Here is a 21264-nt window from a genome sequence, read left to right as displayed (position 1 = left end):
GGCAGCTCTCATGAACAAAATTATACTCTTTGAAATTGCGATTTTGATGTAAAAACGAGCAGAAGTGAACACATCCATTGAGAAGTTTATGGCTCATTAATCAACGTAATATAAGACTTATTAGGACTGTTAGTGGACAGACTCTTGTTTGATCTACCATTCACTGTCCCTTATTTTCTTGATTGACCCTTTGATTGGTAAAGTTTGATGTGTGAACATCAGAAATAAGACAACATTTATGTATTACATACTTAATACATGAAAACAGTGGCTGTGTTGTTGATGAGTGGGTCTGTATGGTGACTTTGCAGGCAGGCTTCATGCTGGAGCATTTGGAGGGTCAGAATGAGTCGGCTCCAGGTGCCTTACTCCTGGCCTGCCTGAACACTTTGGGAGACATATACATCACACTGCAGGCTAAAAACCCACTGAAGAGGGCCATTGCCAGGTATTTTTGTCTTCATCCATCCCCAAATAGCCCATCTATGTTGTAGAACTTCTGTCTAGAGGTGGGCAATATGGAAAAAAACATAGTAACAAACGAAGTAGTGTCATGTTTAAAAATAAATACTATCAAAAACTGTGAATCCAGTGCTGTGTATTCAACCTTGTGCATACCATGGTTCAGAAAATCAAAACAGTACTAATTATGCTCTATTTTGAATCAGTCATGCAGCTGGAAAGTCTCTTTTAAGTACTGACAGTACCCATAATATGCTGAGAAAAGTATACTGTGATGTAATTTATCACAATAACGTTAAATATTGTCATATTGCTTAGTCTTTCTTCTGTCTTTAAATTCAGTCTCTCTCCTTTCTTCCTCTCAGTGCTCTGAGTAATGTTCCACACTGGCTGCAGGAGAAGGCAGTGTGCAGTCTGTCAGCATGTCTGTCTTCTTCGCTGTCCTCTTTGGGCTCTGAGCATTACTCTCATCTCACAGACTGCATCACATCCTGTCTGGATGCTTTCCCCATTGGTATGTCAAAATTTTCAACCATGTCAACTGAAGTGCTGTATTTAATGATTTTCCTCTAAATATGCAATGCTCTTTGTCACAGGAGAGAGATGTATTCATCACCTGCTAACAGAAGGTCAGTATTCTTTCACAATGTCTTGGTCTTTTGAGCCAAATTAACATGTATGCCTACAGCATATGACCAACAGTATATAGAATTTGTCATGCTTTCTGAGCTGTTATAACTCCTCTTTACATGTAGTTCTCCAGTTCTTCAAGAAGGCTGTGAATGAATATCTAGAGCTTAACAGGTAAGCATTTCAGTAGAGTCTGGCTGCAGACATGCACTTTCAGCCAGATGCACTCTCAGCCCCAGTGACGTCACGTGCACATGCACACTCTGCCACAATGGCAGAAGCGGCCCAACAGCACGTTAACTTTTGGCTGCTGCTGCTTTTGTCCATAACACGGCTAGAGAGTTATATTTAATGTACCTCCCTGTTGAAAAAAATCATAGAACCCATGAAAAGTGTCTGTTGGTTCCTGGTGGTTTTCAGTAGTGGCTAATGGTATTCTGTGTTTTCCTGGTGGGTTGATATCACAGTGTAAAGGATTCTGATCGTTTAACCAGGTGTTTTGGGAACTGATTCCACGTACTTTTGATCGATTCCTAGTGGCCTAATGGCAACAATCAAGCCAATTCTTGTTAGGAAGCAAAACCATCAGGTTTTAATTCTAACACACAATTACATTGTGACAACGTACTGTTTTGGTGCCCACAGCATTGTCTGCTTGGTGCTCTCTACATTGTCACAATGTTGAAATGTAATTCCTCAGAAAGTTATGACAACGTTGTCTGACAACTTTCTAGGAGGTTGTGACAACGTTGCAAACGTTGTGGCAACAACAGCAAAAGTAATCTGTACTACGTTGACTGTACATTGTCACAACCTCCTAGAATCCTTAATAAGTTATATTTTAATCAATATTACAGTTTTTGATAACCGGCTCTAATCGTGTTCGGCATGGCTTTCATGAGTTTCAGGAGTAGCCTTTTCGTTTTTCTGCGAATAAACCCGACATTCATGTCTTATCGTCGTGGTAGGTTTTATTTTGAAAGTTTCCATATTTCATTTCCTTATTACCAGTATGGCAATGTTAATATACGTTCAGTGTAACTCTTGTTGATCAGCAGGTTTTCTTCATAAAACCGACAAAAACACTGTCATGGCAAAGCGTGCACTGACTTCGTCAATAGGCTGGCGGTGCATGTCAGGCAGCCAGACCCTTCTCAAGCATTTGACTTCAGCTTTTATGTTTGCATAGTCAATCACGGTTCCATACATTTAGCATTGGATAATGTACCCGAGCTGGATAATGTAATAAGTTATTACAATGTTAATGTGGTCTGCTTGTCTGTTGTCTGTATTAGAAGTCTAGTTGGTCGGCATGTAGCCCAGGCACAGCTTATGCAGTCATGTCTGGCCGTGGTCAAAGCCTCTATGCTGGTGGTTCAGAGATCTCAGGATGTCATCAGTGCCGCTTTCCTGGAAACTGCAATGACCAGCGCTCTACAGGAAGCGTTCAGTGGACTTCTGCAGTGTTATACACACATCCTTACTGATGGTAGGTCAGAGATTCCAAAGTAATATTGCACACTGGCTGTGTTTACATGCAAAGATTTTTGCCAGTCTGATTGAATACATTATGATTATAGATTAAGACTGAGGTGTTTATATTCACACTCTACTAAACAATCTGATGGAAATCTCTGTTTACATGCACATTGCAAGCAATTGGATCCAAAATGAAGTGCATGCGTAGAGAACCGCTTCTTGTAGATGTTACCATGACAAACGAGCATCACGTGGCGTCCAGTCTGAGTGAGACGCGTTTTTAAAATTATGACAGACTCAGAAAAATGTACTTCGCATGTATCTATTAAGGAAGCAGCTAGAGGAAAACGCTCTGAGACACATAAGCTGGATGTCCGTCCCAAGTTTAAAGCATAAACTTCGTCTCCTATGCAGACCAGTTTCTACTCCCGCCAGGCTAAACGTTTTAAACTTTCGCTATGACGTGACGCACATGCGCAGAACATACTTAAACTTTTTGAATGTAATCAGATACAGGCGTTTAGACGTCTATTATTCTTCTATATAACAGATTATTCGGATTAATCGGATGGAGATTGTATTCTGAATGGCCTCAATCAGACTAGTCTGTTCCAATTGAGGTGCATACATGGACATATTCTATTCTTATTGAGCTGTTAGTCGAATTATTAACAGATTATTAGGATGTATGTAAACGTGGCTACTGAAGCATTTATTATTATACACATCGTACAAACATCTCAGTTACGTCCAACATGGGTCGAGTAGCCTAAAAGCACATGTAAATGTATTTTAATGAAAAATGGCTACCAAAACAAGTGAAGGAGTACAAAATACAAAAGAACAGTTCCATCGAAGAGATAACTTAAGTACATAGACAGCAGTAAGTATAACTTGCCTTCTAGGACAAAATCTTAGGAGACATCACTGAACTCATCACTTATCACTTTTCAAAATCCCACTCTCATAGTTCCTTTCTTCTCTCTCTATCCAGAGGAGTTCATACAGTCAGTGCAGAGCACAGCTGGAATGGCTGTAGTATTGCTCATAAGATCTGTGATGGGAAATGGAGATGATACGGCTGACACTGTGAGTAGCGTGTTTCTTAAATGTATGTAAATCTGACATTGAATCTGTTGTATAATAGTATTTATGAAGTGTATGTGGATTGTAGGTGGCAAGTCTGTTGCAGTTCTTAGAGCAGGAAGGAAGCAGTGCCCCCCAGTGGCTGAGGAAAAGCTGTGCAGGCCTTTATGTGAGCAGCAGGCCCGCAGCAGTGGCTCTTTATTTGAGTCATGGAGCCCTGGCCATGCTCAACTGGAAAGGAAGGGCACTGGGGTCACAGGCTGAGAAACTACTGCTCCTCATACCTGATGTAATTCTGTCTCTGGATACAAGGTGAAGATCTGCACATGGTTCAGTGTTATGGTACACTCACTATACTGCTCTGCTCAATTTAAAGAGTAGTCTGGGGAAAATTTGCACAGTTGTCCTGTCACCCCAAATCTAGTCGATCAGCCAGGGCCTTCTGGTATCTGAAGTTTGCTTCTTTAGTGTTGCACTCAAGCAGTGAAGGTAGTGTAGGTAACAAGTAGTCTATACTCTGTCAGTTAGCATCATGCAAACACCATGCCTCAACTTTGTTGTTGATGATGTTGTTAAGTAAGTCTCTAATAGTGCTACCAAGCTAGAATGGTGAAGGGTAGCACTTACTTCTGATTCACATAAAGCACCACTACATCTGTCCAAACTCTAGCTAACACAGCATCATAGGATAGCTTAGCACACTTGGAGAATTGCTCAAAGCAAATTGTGGGAGTTTTTGTGGGGGTTATGCAGACTAGGAAAAAAAAGGTCTGACTCGATGTTTAGGTCTCGTGTAAAATCAACATTATAAAGGGCAGTCGTGGGGTGGAGGTCAGGGAACCAGCAGTTGTGACCGGAAGGTCGCTGGTTTGATCCCCTGAGCTGACGGGACTGACGTGGCCTTGAGTAAGGCACCTAGCCACCAACTGCTCCCCGGGCAATGTGAATAGGGCTGCCCACCTCTCCGGCGAGTGTGCTCACTGCCCCCTAGTGTATGTGTTCACTGGTGTACGTGCATGTGGATGTTTTACTTCATGGATGGGTTAAATGCGGAGGTCTAATTCCTCTGTGTGCAAGCACAGTTGACCAATGGTTTTGAATTATAAGAATTCGAATTCTAATGACAAAGAAATGATGACAACAGTAGATAATTCGCTTGCATACTCGGAAGACCCGTCTTTCACCAAGTTTTCTTTGAATACTTTTTCAACGTGCTTGCAAATATCAGTTTCCTTCGTTCTGAGAATGTGTCCGAAGCACAACTCACATTACAAAATGTTCTTCCACACATTGCATGCAACTACACATTTCCACCAGAGAGGTCTCTGAAATTCCCAAAACTTACACGGTGCAGCTTTTATGTATTACCAGAAATCGCATGCTCACATGCTGCAAAGTGTCTGTTACAGAGGATGTGAATTACTCATCATTAATGACTAACAGCTTCTTCATTTCTGAATCATGTACAAACCGCACTACCCTGACCTGTCTGCTGAAAATGAAAACTTGATTATAAAAACAAGCGTTGCAGTAAGTTCCAGTTTGTTGACCATGCTGCACAGCTTTTGCGTGACAGTAGCCATGTAAGCATGAAGGGAGGTTTGTTATTATAGTTATTACTTCTCTTATGTTGTGTTCCACTAGAATCATCTACAAAGTAGTCACTCCTGTCACTCTTTTGAGCTCATATGTGAAGTGTAAAATGACGCAGAAATGTTCTGCTTTGCTGGCCGTTACTGTTTCCTGCTAATTTATCTGTGTCTGCTCTCTTGGTTATTTGTTTAGAATTGTGCTAGGCGTCATCTAATTGCCACATAAATCTTACTGTGATTTTGAGTCTGACTTGTGCTTAACCCCCTTCAATTTTATTGCACATAAAGGTACATGTTAAAGGGACTTAGCAAGATCACATTTTTTATCTACATTATGTTTATCCTGGAATTCCAGATTCTCTTTAAAAATTAATTTCTGATGTTCCTCTGTCAGGGTGAAGGAGTCCAGCACTGCTATGGTGGTGGCTCGTGTCCTAACCCTGTGGAGCAGCGCTGCTGTGGACTGCCTACAGGCTGACTGCCCTCCACCTTTCCTCCACCTGTCCCTCCATGGCAGCTCTCCACTTCCTTCGCGCCTCCTTCACCACATCTACACACACTGGGAACATCCACTGGATGGTGTCCGCCACCAGACCCGCACTCTCTTCCGTAACCTCCTGTTGCTCCACCAGCACTGTAGCGACCACGCTGACCCGACCAGCGACCCTTATGTGACTGAGCTGGTTCAGAGCCTGCTGGCTTTGGAGTGGCATGTGAAGGGAAAGTACGGTGCGCTGGCTTGTCTTACGGACCACTTAGGAGCCGAATACCTACTCAAGCTTGATGCCACTCTGCCATCCAGGCTTTTAGGCCTTATGGGGGATCAGACATTAGCACCGTATGCTAGTGAGCTACTAGAGAGACTCTTTGTCAGTCATAAGACTCAGCTGTGTGGCCGGCTAGGGGATGGGCATGGCTGGATGGATGACTGGCACAGGACCTGGGTGATGCCTCTGCTAGAGGTGTTGTGCACAGCCAGGTTGGATCAGACCACATACATTCTGGACTACTTCCTGCCCAAACTGTTGCGCTGCAGCCCTGCTAGTTTAGGGCACATGGTGCAGGCGCTGCAGGAGATGCCGTCTTGTTTAGATGGTAAGAGTGGGTTTATTTACTGAGTTATCAGCTGCAAGTAAAGTAGCACCTTACGTTACAACGATGCAACAGAGTCTCCTGCTTGCTTTGTTTTATCCTTATTGTGGCTGTGGGTTTCTAGGCTCCACGGGTAGCAGAGGAGCGCTGGGTGCTCTGATGACATGTCTGCGTGCAGCCAGATCTCAAGGAGTGCTCAAGCCTGCAGATGAACAACTGTGGGGGGGCCTGGTGCCTCTCCAGCTGCTGCGGCAAGCTCTGGTGCACAAGCATGACCAGGTGAGGGAAAGCAAGGGTGTATACAGTGTATTAATGCTGAAACTAAGTATGCTGCCATGATCAGTTGAAATACTGATTATAAAAAAATTAGATTTTTTACTGTAGGCATGGTGTTTACTTTTAAAAAGTTTCTTATAATATTCATATGTGCATTAAATGGAAACTCCACCATTTTTTTCCCCAAAATTTTCATAATTCAGTTGGTGAGATGGGGAAAAAAAAGTAATTCAGAGTGGGTTGATGTGAAATGGTTCTTTGTAGAGAAACATACTGACTAACAGTGGTGCTGATAGGAACCAGGGGTTATGATGTCCACAATACAAATACAGCTGTTTTATTTATTTTCCCAAAAACACCAGTGAACCTATATGCATCTTCTTTTTCAACATTTTTTTTATATGTAATGGTAAAATAGTGGTAAATTTGGCAGGTTTTATTTGGGTTCTGTTCTACTGTACAGCACCCTGCATGCACCTCTCCTGCAATTTTTTAATCTGAAAATAGGAATATTTAGTCTAAAGTCTTTTCATAAAACGTATAAAGCAGAATCACAGGCAACTTATAAAGCAGTGCTGCATAAGTTTCTGTTGCTTTTATTTAACGATTTTTTAATGTCTGTTTTTGGTATTTCAGTTAACAAACAGCGAGCACATTATACAGATTATGTATTATTGCTCTCAGAGAGACATAACAATAAAACATGTGCAGTACAAACACAGTATAAATATCAATCAAGGTGCAAAGCAGCTTTAGATGGTGATTATTGATATCATACATTAGGTATAGCCCAGTTTTAATACCTAAGAATTATGAGGATATTTATTGTCTAGCCTTTATGTGATCAATGAAGGGTTGCCAAATCTTGTGGAATTTCTTAGTAGAACCTCTCACAGTAAATCTGAGTTTTCCCAGTTTAAAGTGTTGCATTAAATCTTTGATCAATTTTGTTGTGTAAACGAGTGGGGGGGTCTGTGTCTGTTTCCAGCACTGTAGAATTAATCTGCTGTCCTAAAAGGGTTATGAATCTTGCCACAGTGAGAGTGAGACCTCACCAGCACCCTAAATACAGCCAAAACTGGGTCAGGTTCCACCATGGATCCCAGGAGATCAGATCAGAGTTTTGAATATAGAGTTCCAAAAATTGGGCAGTTTTGGGCATACCCAGAATATGTGCCCCAACAAGGCAGGGGACACACCACAGCGGCCACACAAAGGACCTATACTAGGATGCATTTTAGAAAGCTTCACACAACTGTCTACAGTTCTGAGTCTTTTCCAATGATGGACATGATGTGGAAATGATTAACACAGAGGATACATCACTCAAGAAATACAACACAGATTGGCACTCGGCAGAACGAGGACGGAGAAACTTGAAAAGATCTTCAAATGCAATGATTTGTCTCTACAAACCAAGTGTCCAGGCTCTGCTCTTTTTTGTGGTGCTTTTACGTATGTTAATGTTGGACAAGAAAGAAGCGAGACTGGAAAAATATTGATGCTTTTGAACTGTGGTGTTGGCGAAGACTTTTGAGAGTTCTTTGGATGGCAAAGAGAACAAACAAATGGATCCTTGAGCAATTCAAGCCTCACCTTTCACTGGAAGCCCAGATAACCAAACTGAGAAGAAACAAATAATTGGAAAAGACCATTAAGAAGTGAAAAGTGTTGAAGGAGAAAGAGGAAGAAGACAACCAGGAACAAGATGGATGGATACAATCAGAGGACTCATAAACCAGCCATTAGGAAGCCTAAAGAGCCAAACAGAAGACAGGATATTCTGGAGAAACACTATCCATATTGTTGCCAGGAGTCAGAAACAACTTCGTGGCACTTAATAATAATATGATTTTCTAGAATAGAGCATTTTGGGTGAATAACTTTGTTCACAGCTGAAGGATTTAATTTTTGGTGGAATTCCTCTTTAATTCTCACAGAATACGATACACTTAGTGCACATAGGGACAGTATGGCCTATGACATTTAATTGCATCATAAAATCTACAGGCATACAATCACAAACATGCTAGTCATTTGATGCAGAAACTTTTACCCAATGATGTATCAGAGTCTGCAAACGATGACAAAAATGGGAAATAGATAAATGATTAAGGTTTTGCTGGAATCGAAAAAATGGAAGTGAGAAGTTCAAAACTAAAATAGTAAACAAAGAGAGAAAACTTTTTTTTTAGCAGATATCTTTTGCTATTTGACGTACTACCATATCATGAAATTTCAACACAAGAATTTCAATTGCGAAATGAATGTAACAGTAATATAAACTGTTACGACCTGTCTAGGGGTTTGAGTTGATCATAACATAAAAAAAAGACAAAAGAGAGCCAGTTGACGTTTAAACAGGTCAAATCGTGTTATTTTCTTTTTATGCTGCTCTTTTGTGTATATGACACAGGAGAACGTCAGAGTGGGCATGCGCCAAAACAATAAACATAACAAGCCTAGCTAGAAATGTTAGATAACTAACTTACCTATGCAAACATAAAGAAACAAAAGTACAGTCAGTCTTTCCTAACTCCCTAACTATACCAAAAACAGGAGAAAACAAGATCAAAAGAAATGGCACCCACTCCTACAACCTGGTCGGCATAAGAGTGAACATTTACAGAGACAGATCATGAGCTTACAGTTTAACTGCAGAGATAACTGGGTATAGAACAAGAGGTAAAGCTAAGCTATTTCATTTGAGAGGAGAGTAGAAAATCGCTAGCAATAAAACAAACAAGCTGCGCTGCGGTTCGGATCTTAAAAACAATCGCCCCAAGCCGCCATGGAGGAAAGCCTCGATAACATCCGGCGCAGCCGTCGAAGATATACGCCATGCAATTTCAGCCAGCCAATCAGATGAAATTTCGTTACGGGACTCCAGCCAATCACACGCACAAGTGGGAGGGTTCCTAATAAGCGAGAGAATGAGAGAGAGAGAAAGAACGAAAGGGAAGCAAGCAAAACATACGTCCTATATGGACGTAACAATAAACAATGATGAATTTTCAAAATTTTAGTGATATTTGAATTTCTTACTGAAACAGGGACATAAATGTTGATCAAACAAGTGATGTTAGGTTAGATTAACCAATTATGGGAGTAATTGTTAGTTTCAGCCCCAAAACTATTTCTAAAATCAATTAGTCTAATAACTAGTATCCAGTTAATTGACTAATCTAGCCAGTATACCCACTGCTGCTCCCTGTTTTTACCCCATCACATGACCACTGTCACTGAGTTCTGTCTATGTGACAAGTAGCTTCTATTTTCTATGGCTGCATGAAACAATAGATGCTATATCGCCTCCAACGCGTCCTGTAGTGTTCTACAATCTGAATGACTGTGTGTATCGTAGGAGTATTATACAGCACTTCTGTCTTCAAATAACCGACGTGTCAAATTTTTCAATCTGTCTTCCTGTAATAAATCACTCATCGACTTTATCAACTAATCATCACAGCTCTACGGTCTATGGTCAGCATGGTTATCTGAGTTTGCTTATATCACAATAGATATAAACCATAGGGCTTGTAGCAAGTTTTGTACTGTAAAGAAACTGTCTGTATGCATGTGAGATCAGGTGCGCATGGATGCTCTTGGGTTGGTGTGTGAGAGCCATCGCAGCACAGAGACCCTTTCCGCAGAGGAAGTAGAACTGATCTGCCACTTCCTGCCCAGCAACCTGAACAGCCAGTCACCTGGAGTCAGACAGCAGACGGTCAGCCTGCTCAAAAAGGTCTGAAATGCATATTAGTCTCTTTACTTTTCATAGTAGCTGCATTTTGAATTGTGTGCTACACCCATTCTGATTGGTTGCATGCTGATTTTGATGGGTTCTGATTGGCTCCTGTGCTGTGTGTGCTGTGATGGCAGTTGCTGTGTAGGATGAAAGACAGCACTCAGTCCCTGCAGAGGAGACTCACCCAGGAGAGAGACCAGCAGCAAAGGGAGAGAGACCAGTTTGTCCTCAACACGTATAAGGTGCAGTTTCAGCCTTTATAGGAGACCAGCATTCGTGGATAGCTTTTCGGCCTTCAGCCTTTTCATATCTGTTCCTCTGGGTGCTGCTCTCCTCTTTAAACTTTTGTTCAGGCTCTGGATGACTCACGTGGTGAAGTGATTAGCAAGGCTATTACTTAGTGGAATGAAATTCGTCAAGGCCTGTTTAAAATAATATTATGAAGGGCCTGCTGGCAAAGAAATAGTTTGGGAAATACTGACCTAAGCTGCAGGCAAAGCCAGGAAAGCTTTGGAGCATGGCGAAAGAGCTCTAGATTAGAGGGCCACTGAGGGATGGAGTGATGGAGAGCAGGCAGGAGGAGGAAGACATGCCTAGATAACGGAGGAAGGAGAGTTCTGTTTTTCTGTGGGAGTTTTCTGTGGGTCACATTCTTGGGTGGGGAGTTTCTGGACGCTCAGCTTTCTCTGTGATTTAATTCACTTCTCAATTATTTGAGCACGTAAGTGCGACATTTAATCATTGCAATTATATGTTAGAATGGGATTACAAACTGCATGTACTGGCTTGTTAGGTTCGTTCTGATTATTTGTTGGAACATTTCTCCAATAATTCATCTAGGAGCCTTGAGAGAAAAATCTTTGGAGACTAATTATGTGCATATGTGTGTATTGTCAGGAGTTTCTTTGCTGGTTTTGTGAGAGACTGTTCCAGGTACTGCAGCCTGGAGCCTCCTTCTCCAGTTGTCTGGTGACTCTGCAGTTGCTTGGACTCGTGGCTGATCACTTTTCCTTCAGCATGGGTAACTACACAGCCCTCTTCATCAGCCTGACTTGAAAACACCTCCCATACCACCAGTGTGAAAACCCCCTTGGCATTTCAGGGGCCCCATATTGGCTGACTGTGAACTCACTTGCCATAACGGCACTGATGCCAGCTTCAATGGCAGCAAAGTGTTTGGTTTAACAATATTGGAAATGCTTTTTTCCTAGTTTGGTAATGCAGTCTTCCATGCATTGATTGAAATCTTACACGTTTCCTTTTTTGTCTTCGGTTTGAAAATGAATAACAATTCGCTCTTTCTATCACTCTTCAAGTTCAGGTTTTCAGATTTACAAATATGCTACAGCATGCTACAGCAAGTTTTTCAAAGGTATCCCAATCATAATTAATCACTAGTCCATGAAAGACCACGTATGTGAACTGATTTGCTGCAGCAGTACCCTTGAGGCAGGCCAGTGCTGCATCTCTAGTTGGTTAAGAATATCTAAGACAGAAGCTCGCTAGTTTTTCCCTAATAAACAGCATAATGTCAAAATAGGTTTATTTTCAGGAACCCCCCAGAATTTTGATTTTTGAGACATTTAGGGGATCCAAGAGGTTAATCAAGGTGTCCTGGATCCCTCAGGACCCCACTGTATTTCCCACCTAGCGTACCACTCATTGTTCTTTATCTTCACTGATGTGTTATTCCTTATAAATATCCTGGGAAAGTATGTAGAACAATAAAAACAAAGTTTTAGCAAAGACATCAGCACAAGTTGTGCCTGAGAAACCCCCTTTGCAGAACTGCAGGGCGTAGCTGAAGGCTTGTCTGTGTTTACACTGACCTCATGTCAGTCATTTAATGTCAGTCATTTTGTAGTGCATAATACACACCAGTGATTACAAAATCCATCACTGCAAATTGAGTTTTGGAGTTGAAGACCTCTACTACAGAACATTGTTGGCTGGCTTTCTGGACACATGCTGTTCTCAGTGTTAGTGCTGGCTGATATATCATCTATACCAGTATGCCGTGATGTCAACGTGCAGCAGTACTGCAAAAGTTTGGGTGCCCCGGTCAAATGATGTTTTATTGATTTTCTAAGTGAAAAAAAGTTAAAACATCCTTTACAGAGAGCAAACTTACTGCACAGCTGCTGCTGCTGCACAGTTACTGTTTGTTTGCTGGCTTTAAAATATTGGAAGAAAATGATGGCACCTTTTATATGTTATGTTTTATTTTTTTCCAATATGTTAAACTCAGTACATAAGTAGAAATTATGCATGTAAATTTGCAGAGAAATGGCATATTTAGCCTGGTTCTCTGTAGATGATATGCTAACTTATTTTAAAATAGAAATTCAACAAGACATGCAGTTTGACCAGAGGTGTTCAAAAGTTATCCCTAATTACAGACTCTTTATTCCTACATAAAATGAACCAGATGATATGATATGCAGTTGTTAGTACTATTTATCTAAACAACTGAAACGTTGAACCTTAAAACTAGTGTCACCATAAATTAAGGAAATACTTAGAAAGCAGTGTTAAATATGTTCACTTCGATTAACAGAAAAAAAATGACTTGTTGAACAATGAACATTTGTAAAAATACCAGTAGTCATATTGAAGATGCTGTAAACTAAGAGAAATGTGAGTAACTGCTCATAACGTACAGGCTAAATAATAACTGTTATAAAATGCAGTGTTTCCAGTTTTGAATCATTTATCATATTAATATTTAGTAATATTTGGATGCTTCAGAACTGTTTAAAATCTGTATGGCTTATTACATCCTAAGTATCATTAAGTAACTAAATGGGCTACAGTGCAATCTGGCTGTGTTTAATAGTGTGTAATAGAAATGTGGCCCTATTCATTAGTCCTGGCCATTTTAGGGGTTAAAAATATTTTAAAAATCCAGTCAAAACAACTTTGGTGTGTTAGGCATTCTTTTAAGCATAGAAGCTTGGGTTCATTAACTTTATTAATGAATATCAGCTGATGCCTTATTACTCTGATATATATAGAAGATATTCTGAAATTGTTATCTAGATCACGTTTAGTTAGCACCGAGTGTCTAACGAAATTAGGTTCTCAATGATGGATTTCCTTTGACTGTGCAGTGTTGTCCAGGACAATTTGAGTCTGGAAAAATGGTCTTGTGTATAATCAATCACTTAGCCTGATAAAACTATGCTGACTCTTCCAAGCTTTCATTGTTCATTGTTTCATTGCTGTACGGATTTGATAGATTTGTTGAGTTCAATTGAAAGCAAAAATGAGTGAATACGGAGTGTAAAATGTTGAAGTGGAAATCCTAACAATCAGCAAACCTCTGGAAGTTCATGTTTTTGCTGGAAGAATTCCAGACTGAATCCGTGGAGCAGACCAAAGTGAAAGCTCACAGGATTAAAGATAGTTTGTGCCAGACTACTAATCATTCATAGTCTTTGCCTTTCTGTTTACCAGACTCAGAGGGCTTTGCTCTGGGAGAGTGTGTGACTGTTCCGCATGCTCAGGCTGTTCTCTACTGCTTGGCCAGCAACTTCCTGGAGGTAAAACAGCTGGCCTGCACCCTCCTGCAGAAACTGCCTCCTGCAACAGTGGGCCTACAGGTTGGTCTAAGATGAAGCATGAGTAGATATTTGAGCCAGCTAATTGCAATGGGGCAAAAAGTGCTTGACAGCTAGTGCTGAAAGCTTGATATTATTCTTACTGCCACCTAATGTTTTTTGTTACTTTTCCTTGGAAGAACTATGCATTCAAATGTGTTTCCTGAATGTGCCGCTTCGTCAGGAGCCGGAGAGGCTGCAGTCAGTCCTTCAAGCTGCTCTGAACCTCAGCACCAGCACCAAGCCTTTTGACAGTGTCACGGCTGCCCACCTGCTCAATCTGCTTCTGCACCAAGAGGGTCTCCAGCAGGCCCTGCTTCACTGTGCCCAGGAACAACGCATCACTTTACAGCTCCCAGCACAAATCCAGCCCCAGGCTTCTGAGGCCACTGTCCTGGAGAAGAATACACTGGCAGGTATGCCAGTATTTTGCTAGATATCCTACACAAAAAGGGGTTTAGCTTCCACGATGAAGGGCTAAATGACCTGGGTCTAATAGCTAATGGAGATTTTGCTGATCAATATTGTAATTTAAGTTGCAATTATTTTATAGAAATTATGCTCCAGGCCTGTGTTTGTAGTCTACATATCAAACATTTACCAAGCATAATTACAGACATTTGAAAACAGTCAGATGTAGTACCACTGTGAAAATATTATATTGTGAAAATAATATACATGTATAATAATTATCATTATTTTATATACAATAGTAACTTATAGTGTGTAAGTTAATATTAAAGAGTACTTTAATATTCTAAACTAGACAGTGTATCCCCTGCAATAAAATAATGTCATCCAGCTTAGAGGCTGTAACTGGTAAGCTAACTTCATGTCATTAATTTTTTTATGTGGCTCATTTTTGGACTGAGGTAAAGTTCTGTATATGTTAAATGATCTGTTTTTAATTTAAATATGCACTCTCAAGTCTGGTGCAGATCCAGCAGCAGGCTTTAATAACAATTTTCTGATCTTTTAAGGAAGCACAGGTTTTCTGCAATCTGAAATATTACTTTGGGGTTGCTTTATTGACATTGGTTGTTCAATAAATGGCAATAAAGGATGTGAAATTCAAGCATAGTGTTTTTCTGTCATTTCATCAGTGATTAAAACCAGAAAGAGCTCCACATTCAAGATGTTCGCAGACATAAACAATCAGCCGGCAAGAATCAAATAGCGATCTCCAAGCCCTAATAATCAAAAGCATTTAGCGGCATTTGCACATGAATTCTTGCACATCCAAGTGCATCCAAGCTTTGGCTGATGGTTGACCTCTAACTTTAGACATTTGAGTCACTTTAATTGTGTGTAAACTGAATGACTAAATCTGTGTTGTGTGTAAATGTTCATGGCACGTGGTCATCACTGAGTTGAGTGTTTCTGATCAATCATATTTCCAGTGATCCTGTTCCTGATGGCGTGTCTGAAGGCTGAGGTTGCGCAGGCTGAGATGTCTCTGCTGCATGCTGCTGCCTCCTATCCTCTATATGGGAGAGCCCACTGTATTACTGCAGCCCTGCAGCAGCTCAGTACTGGGTATAGTAACATAATCGCTTATGCAGACACCCAAAATATACAAAAATAAATATGCACATTTGTTATTAATATTTCCTAAACGAACTGCATGTATGTAGGTCTCTCCAGCTGCTGGCTGAATGGAGGGATGTAGTGATGGACCTCATTGCGCTGTGCTATAGGATGTCTGATGTGGTGTCACCAGTTGTCCAGAGCTCCTCCCCAGAGGGTCTTATACCCATGGATACGGATTCTGGTAGGCCCTCATGATACACTCAAAATCTTAATGTGGCTACTAGGCCTGTCACAGTCATTTCTGCTGACAGTTAAGTGCTAAATAACTACCATTAATGGTTGAATTGTCTTTTTAGTTCTTTTTATGGCTCTCAACTGACGATAACCACAGCTTGAGCTCAAATAAACAAACGTTACTCACTGCTGCCCTCTAAAGGTGTTATAGCACCAAGTCAGATGTTTTATTGTTTTTGTGACTTCTCAATAAATGTTTTTTGCATTTTTTTTTTCTTTATTGCATTTATTGGCTCCAAGCCAACTGATGAAAACGCACCCAATTCATATTCTGTTTATAGTGATGTAAACGTGGTTGTGAAAACTAACAGCTGTGGAAAATAATTGCAGTCAGCTAAAATAATTGTGATCAAGCAATTATGTAATGCAAAAGTTTTGACACACCTGGTCAAATTATTTTTCATTGATTTTTTTTCTAAATGAAAATAAGTACACATTTCTACAGAGAACACACTACTTCAGATTCTTATGCACAGTTGCTGTTTATTTGCTGAATTTAACATGCTGGGAAAAAAATAAAATGAATAAAGTAAAATAAATGTGATCTGTGCAAAAATTACAGCACATTTTTGTGTTTCATGCTTTATAATAAAAATCCATAGAGTGTGTTTGCTGTAGATGATGTGTTTACTTTTTACTGATAAAATCAACAAAACGTAATTTGACTGGAGATTTTCAAACTTTTGCATACAACTAATTGTCACAGGCCTAGTGGCTACTGTATTACATGGTTTTGTTTGTCACTACTACTTTAGCTTATAGGATTAATGTTTTTATAATGTTTGTGTATACAATGTATGTTCTGTGCTTTCGTGCCACAGAAACATCTGCTGGCCTTCAGAAGATCCTCCAGGAGATCCAGCCTCGTGACACCAATGACTTCTTCACCAGTGCCCGAGAACTGGATGCAACCTCTGAGGAGCAGAAACCCACCCCTCAGACCAATAGCACTGGTGAAAACAAGCACCTGTCAGACATAACTGTCCATCTGCCTCAATGATCTCATACTCCTCTGTCATACCATGTTCTACTGTTTGTCCTCAAACGCCAAAGTCCCGTCATTAATCAAAGCGAAGACCAGTAACAGTTTTATACATCTAAAGCTGGTGTCACACTACACGACTTTCACTCTAATTTTAGATCCGATTCTTAGTCTGGTTGGCTCTAGTTTGCACATTTTGGGGCAGTCATTGTTGACAGACTTTAAAAACTGAGAGAAAATGATAGCCATTTTATTTACTATCCAAAATGACCTGTGAACCTACATGTGTCTTCTGAATTTTATATGCAATCTCAATAACGGTAAATAGTGGTAAACTCCAAAAAATATGTATTTGCCTTGCAGCTCCCTGCATGTACCTCTCTGCCGTGGATTTTGAAAACAGCTTTAAACAATATAAACCCTTTCAAAACTATTACTAAAAATGTTTTCGGTGAGGTTTAAGAGTCATTTAATTTTCAGCTCTTCGGAAGTCTGGTACTGATAACCACCACTGTGAATAGTTCTGACTTGGAAAGTTTTCTGTAGAATGCATTTCAAATTAAACCACTCTAAGTTACTTGTTTACACCTTAATCATTTAATTGTGCAGAAATTTTATTTATATATATGCAGAAATCTTGAAAGTTTTTTTTTAAATTGCAGGCTGGTTCTGTACCTGTAGTACTTGATTTGTCCATTAGAGGTCAGTATTTGATCGCACCTTAGGCCCGTTCTGGTTCTGAGTCTTGCAGGTTCAGAGTCATAGTTTGGGGTAGGATTTGAGAGTATGAAATGGGTTATTGCTTTACTGCTCGTCTTTGTGTTCTTCAGGGCCGGGGGGCGAGGCCTATCGGGTCACTGCTCAGATGGTGCTGGTCTGCTGCTGGAGGAGTATGAAAGAAGTGTCCATGCTCCTGGGGGAGCTGTGTCAGAGCATGCCTCTACACACACCAACCCACAAAGGTCTCATCACTGAGGAGCAGGTCAGTACACACGAATAAGCACTCAAATCACTTCAATGGTGAGAGAGATGCGGTGTGGATCCTCCCCAAAGTTTAGATCACCGTTATGTAATTATATGAGATACAGTGTATTGGAGAACAGTGCCTCATACCTCAACTAGAGAAATTTTCCAGTAACCTGATCTTTTGGAGGTTGTTGAGTGAAATGGAGCTGCCTGTTAATGGCATATCCAGAGTTCAGGGTAAGCAAAATGACCGTCTCTGGTGAAACAATGAAGGGCTTGTCAAAAAAAGTTCAAAAGTTCCAAAATTGAACCTGCTAACTTGGCAGTGATATGACACTTATGAACATATACATCCCGTTCAAAGGTTTGCAATCATTTGTCATACATATTTTATGGTATTATATACACAGTAACTTAGTCAAAGTAAATAAAAAAAAATACAACTAGACACTAAAAGGTCTTTTCAGGTTATTTCAGGTTTTTCAGCTTACTGTAATGATCCGTTTACAAAGATTTTATGTCACGTTGTCTCTTTGAAATTCAGTCACCACATTTGAAATATGAGGCATTCTGGACATTAATGTTGTTATGTCTTTATTCTTAGTGCCATTCAGATTTTTTTTAATGTTTAATTCTGTTCATCATTCTGGACCACTGTGTTTTGCAGCTTACTAGCTTTCTGCTAATTTGCACAGGACTATCATATCAGAATCATTTTGTACATATATCTGCCACCAGACTGAGTTGATTCCAATTGTTTGAACGGTGATTCTAAACTTTTGAGCAGTCGTGCATATACACATGCATGCTCCTAGGATTTCTAAATCTGAGCTTCATTTTGATGGATTGATTGGGATTGATCTAAGACCAGGGCTCATATTTCTCAAGTGTCTCAAGTGAGTGAGAACACTGTTCTAAGATCAGGTCTCACCCATTCATGCCATTCTACTGTGTTCTGTCAGAAGCATAAACGAATCCCAGATCGACAAGTTTGGCAAATATGGGCCCAGAACCGCTGATGAAACTGTGCCATTAAGCTGTAAAAGACATCAGAACTCTCACTTTGAGAAGTTTGATAAACCTGAGGGTGAATACCAGCCGTCAGCGTGTTGAGTGGTGTGTTTACCGTCTGCGGTGGCGTAGTCGTGTGACCTCATGCTGCGCCCACCTTCAATTAGCATCCGCCCTCGTTAGTGCAGGGCTTTTATTTGAACCCACCCTGCTGTTTAACGGCCTGACTACCTGCCCACTCCCGCATTTTTTCCAAATGGTTGCTCCCGCCGCCAGAGGCCAGCCACTTCTTACGCATGCCGTATTTATCAGCTCTTACGCCTGCGACAGTGGCAGACCCCATCGGTCATCATTGTTGCACTGCCAGAACTATGCTCTCCATCTACAGCACATAGACACGTGCCTCATGTGTGAGGACATACTCTAGTGCATGTTTGGCCTCTCCAGAATGGCCCTGAGATATTCACACGTGTGAGAGCATGTGTTTATGTTCGTATGTTATGTTATCACTGAAGGAAGCAGAAGGTGAGTGGGTGGGGAAATTCCATTTCTTAATCTTCCTTTCAGTTGGCAACCTACACATACTTTATTTTAAGTTTTGTAGATTATGCTACAATGAGGTTTTCTGTACACAGATGAAAGTGCACTTTCCGTAAGGGCTCTCTGTTCAGAATCTCTGTACTGTATATCTGTAATGTAAGACTCGGCTTTTACTCTTAAGTGCTTTCCACAGACTATTCAAACTAGCTCTTAAAGGGGCATTCCACTGATTTTTCAGAATGTCTGCGTAGTTCAGTTCTAGATATGTAAAACTAGAGTATTCATAACCCTTTAATGTAAAAACTTTATAAGAGGTAGCTTTTAGAGGCATCGAACGCTTCGGACATCTGGTTCCTGTCACCTCCGTTGAGAAAAATTCTCTAGAATGTTTCTCTAGATCTTCCATCAAACGACCCTCAATGATTTTGTGTATACCTTAACAATTTAATAACGCTAATTTAGAAAAATCAGTTGAATTTTCTTTCAAATTGATCCACTTCTTGTGAACTGCCTGGCAAATCCTTGTCAAGCTACTTTAGCTCTGCCTTAGTCTTATTTTAAACGAGAGTGACAGGTGATGGAGTTACTGATGCTGTCTGTGTTCGTCTGGTCCAAGGTTCACACAATTGCTTCATGCAGGCGACTGCGATTCGGCGTCTTGGTTTCTCGTTTGAATGTCATCCTTTCCTTTATTATTTTTGACAGATAGCTTGAGTTTCCATTTCTTTTCTCCCTGATCCACAGATTAGTCTTGTAGGATGACTTGGCGCATAAAAAAGGATGAAGCAAGTCATCGGGACTGTTATCCGATATTTGTGTGCATGTTTATGGTTTACAGTGGGAATTAGGAGCGGCCTACTGCCAGCTATGGTGTGTACTTCAATATAACATTGGTAATACTTGTGTTGTAATAGACCACTTAGACTTGGCAAATGACCTCATGGCTTCAGCAGATGGAGTGGAATTATTCAGTGATGTCACCACTGTGGTTACCGAAGTATTTCTATGTGTTACGTAAAGGGTGATCTAATGATGTCGGGTGAATCCAAATGGCTCAAGTGTTTGTGTGTGTGCGGTGATGATGGCTGAACTCTACGCTACGCCACCTCGTACTGCTGATGTCTTTTGCCAGGCCACCCTTCTTTGAGAGGTCAATAAAGTGCGGCGTGTTTATGACAGTGAAGGTCCTCTTCGGGAGGTTGTGTGTGTATGCCGTCAGTCTACCGCGTCCTGTTATGGTCCGCCGTCGCTGCGGCAACGCAGCAGATGTTTCCGTGCCGTCGAGACGCCATGGCAACTGCAAACACAGTCACATTAGTTAGTCACATCGTGACGGTGTATAATTCCTCGTTTTTTATCGCCCTTGCTGGACACAGAAGGAGAGCATAAACTAACCCTCCACTCCACCACTCTGGGATTCTCTTCCACCATCTTGGTTCCATGAGGGATGGCGTGTTGGACAGTTTTGACAAACCTTTTGCCTTGCCTTTCTTCCGTCCTTTGAGTAGACCACCATGGACGAAGCTTTTGCGAACCTGGCTTCTTTATGCTTCTTGGATGCTTTGCGTGTGTACATTTGAGCTGAGACAAAGCTGAGTCTCCCTCAGTCCAGCTTTGACAAAAACTGAGGGTGGTAAACTAAACTAGGGGGCGCTCACAGGCTTTCAAACTATTAACTGACTTTGATGTGTGCTGCTCTGCTTAGGAGTAGTTGGCTTCGTTAATTTTGGCAGCCTCCGGTAGCTTTGCAAGCACGCAACTGATGTGACTAAAGATGGATGCTCAGTTCCTGGAAGCACAGGGCCACAGGGCTTGGTTGCATCTCAAACTGAAAGCTCTGGCTTTGACTCACTGACCCCAGCCAACCTCAGACCAAACCTCAACCTACAAATAATCTCAGCAAAGCCACTCCTATGTTGCCAACTGTATATGTTTGTCCGTGGTTTGTTTTTGACCCATTGTTGAGGTGACTTGACA

At 40.9% G+C, this 21264-nt stretch overlaps 1 protein-coding gene across 1 annotated transcript in view; it reads left to right on the top strand.

Moving 5' to 3' along the window:
* The window catches only part of thada (THADA armadillo repeat containing), a 108637-nt gene that overhangs the window by 2451 nt on the left and 84922 nt on the right, over positions 1-21264 (top strand). The window contains exons 4-21 of the mRNA XM_036573810.1: positions 312-448; positions 828-976; positions 1059-1091; positions 1218-1266; positions 2388-2581; positions 3566-3660; positions 3746-3969; positions 5644-6344; positions 6466-6620; positions 10207-10362; positions 10500-10607; positions 11263-11386; positions 13822-13967; positions 14149-14380; positions 15365-15500; positions 15599-15735; positions 16610-16741; positions 17601-17752. Coding sequence (XP_036429703.1) covers positions 312-448; positions 828-976; positions 1059-1091; positions 1218-1266; positions 2388-2581; positions 3566-3660; positions 3746-3969; positions 5644-6344; positions 6466-6620; positions 10207-10362; positions 10500-10607; positions 11263-11386; positions 13822-13967; positions 14149-14380; positions 15365-15500; positions 15599-15735; positions 16610-16741; positions 17601-17752 — 3060 coding nt within the window. The remainder of the gene's footprint in view (positions 1-311; positions 449-827; positions 977-1058; positions 1092-1217; positions 1267-2387; positions 2582-3565; positions 3661-3745; positions 3970-5643; positions 6345-6465; positions 6621-10206; positions 10363-10499; positions 10608-11262; positions 11387-13821; positions 13968-14148; positions 14381-15364; positions 15501-15598; positions 15736-16609; positions 16742-17600; positions 17753-21264) is intronic.

Source organism: Colossoma macropomum, unplaced genomic scaffold (genome assembly GCF_904425465.1).
Source record: "Colossoma macropomum unplaced genomic scaffold, Colossoma_macropomum, whole genome shotgun sequence".
Classification (NCBI taxonomy): domain Eukaryota; kingdom Metazoa; phylum Chordata; class Actinopteri; order Characiformes; family Serrasalmidae; genus Colossoma; species Colossoma macropomum.
This window is presented reverse-complemented; position numbering and strand designations above follow the sequence as displayed.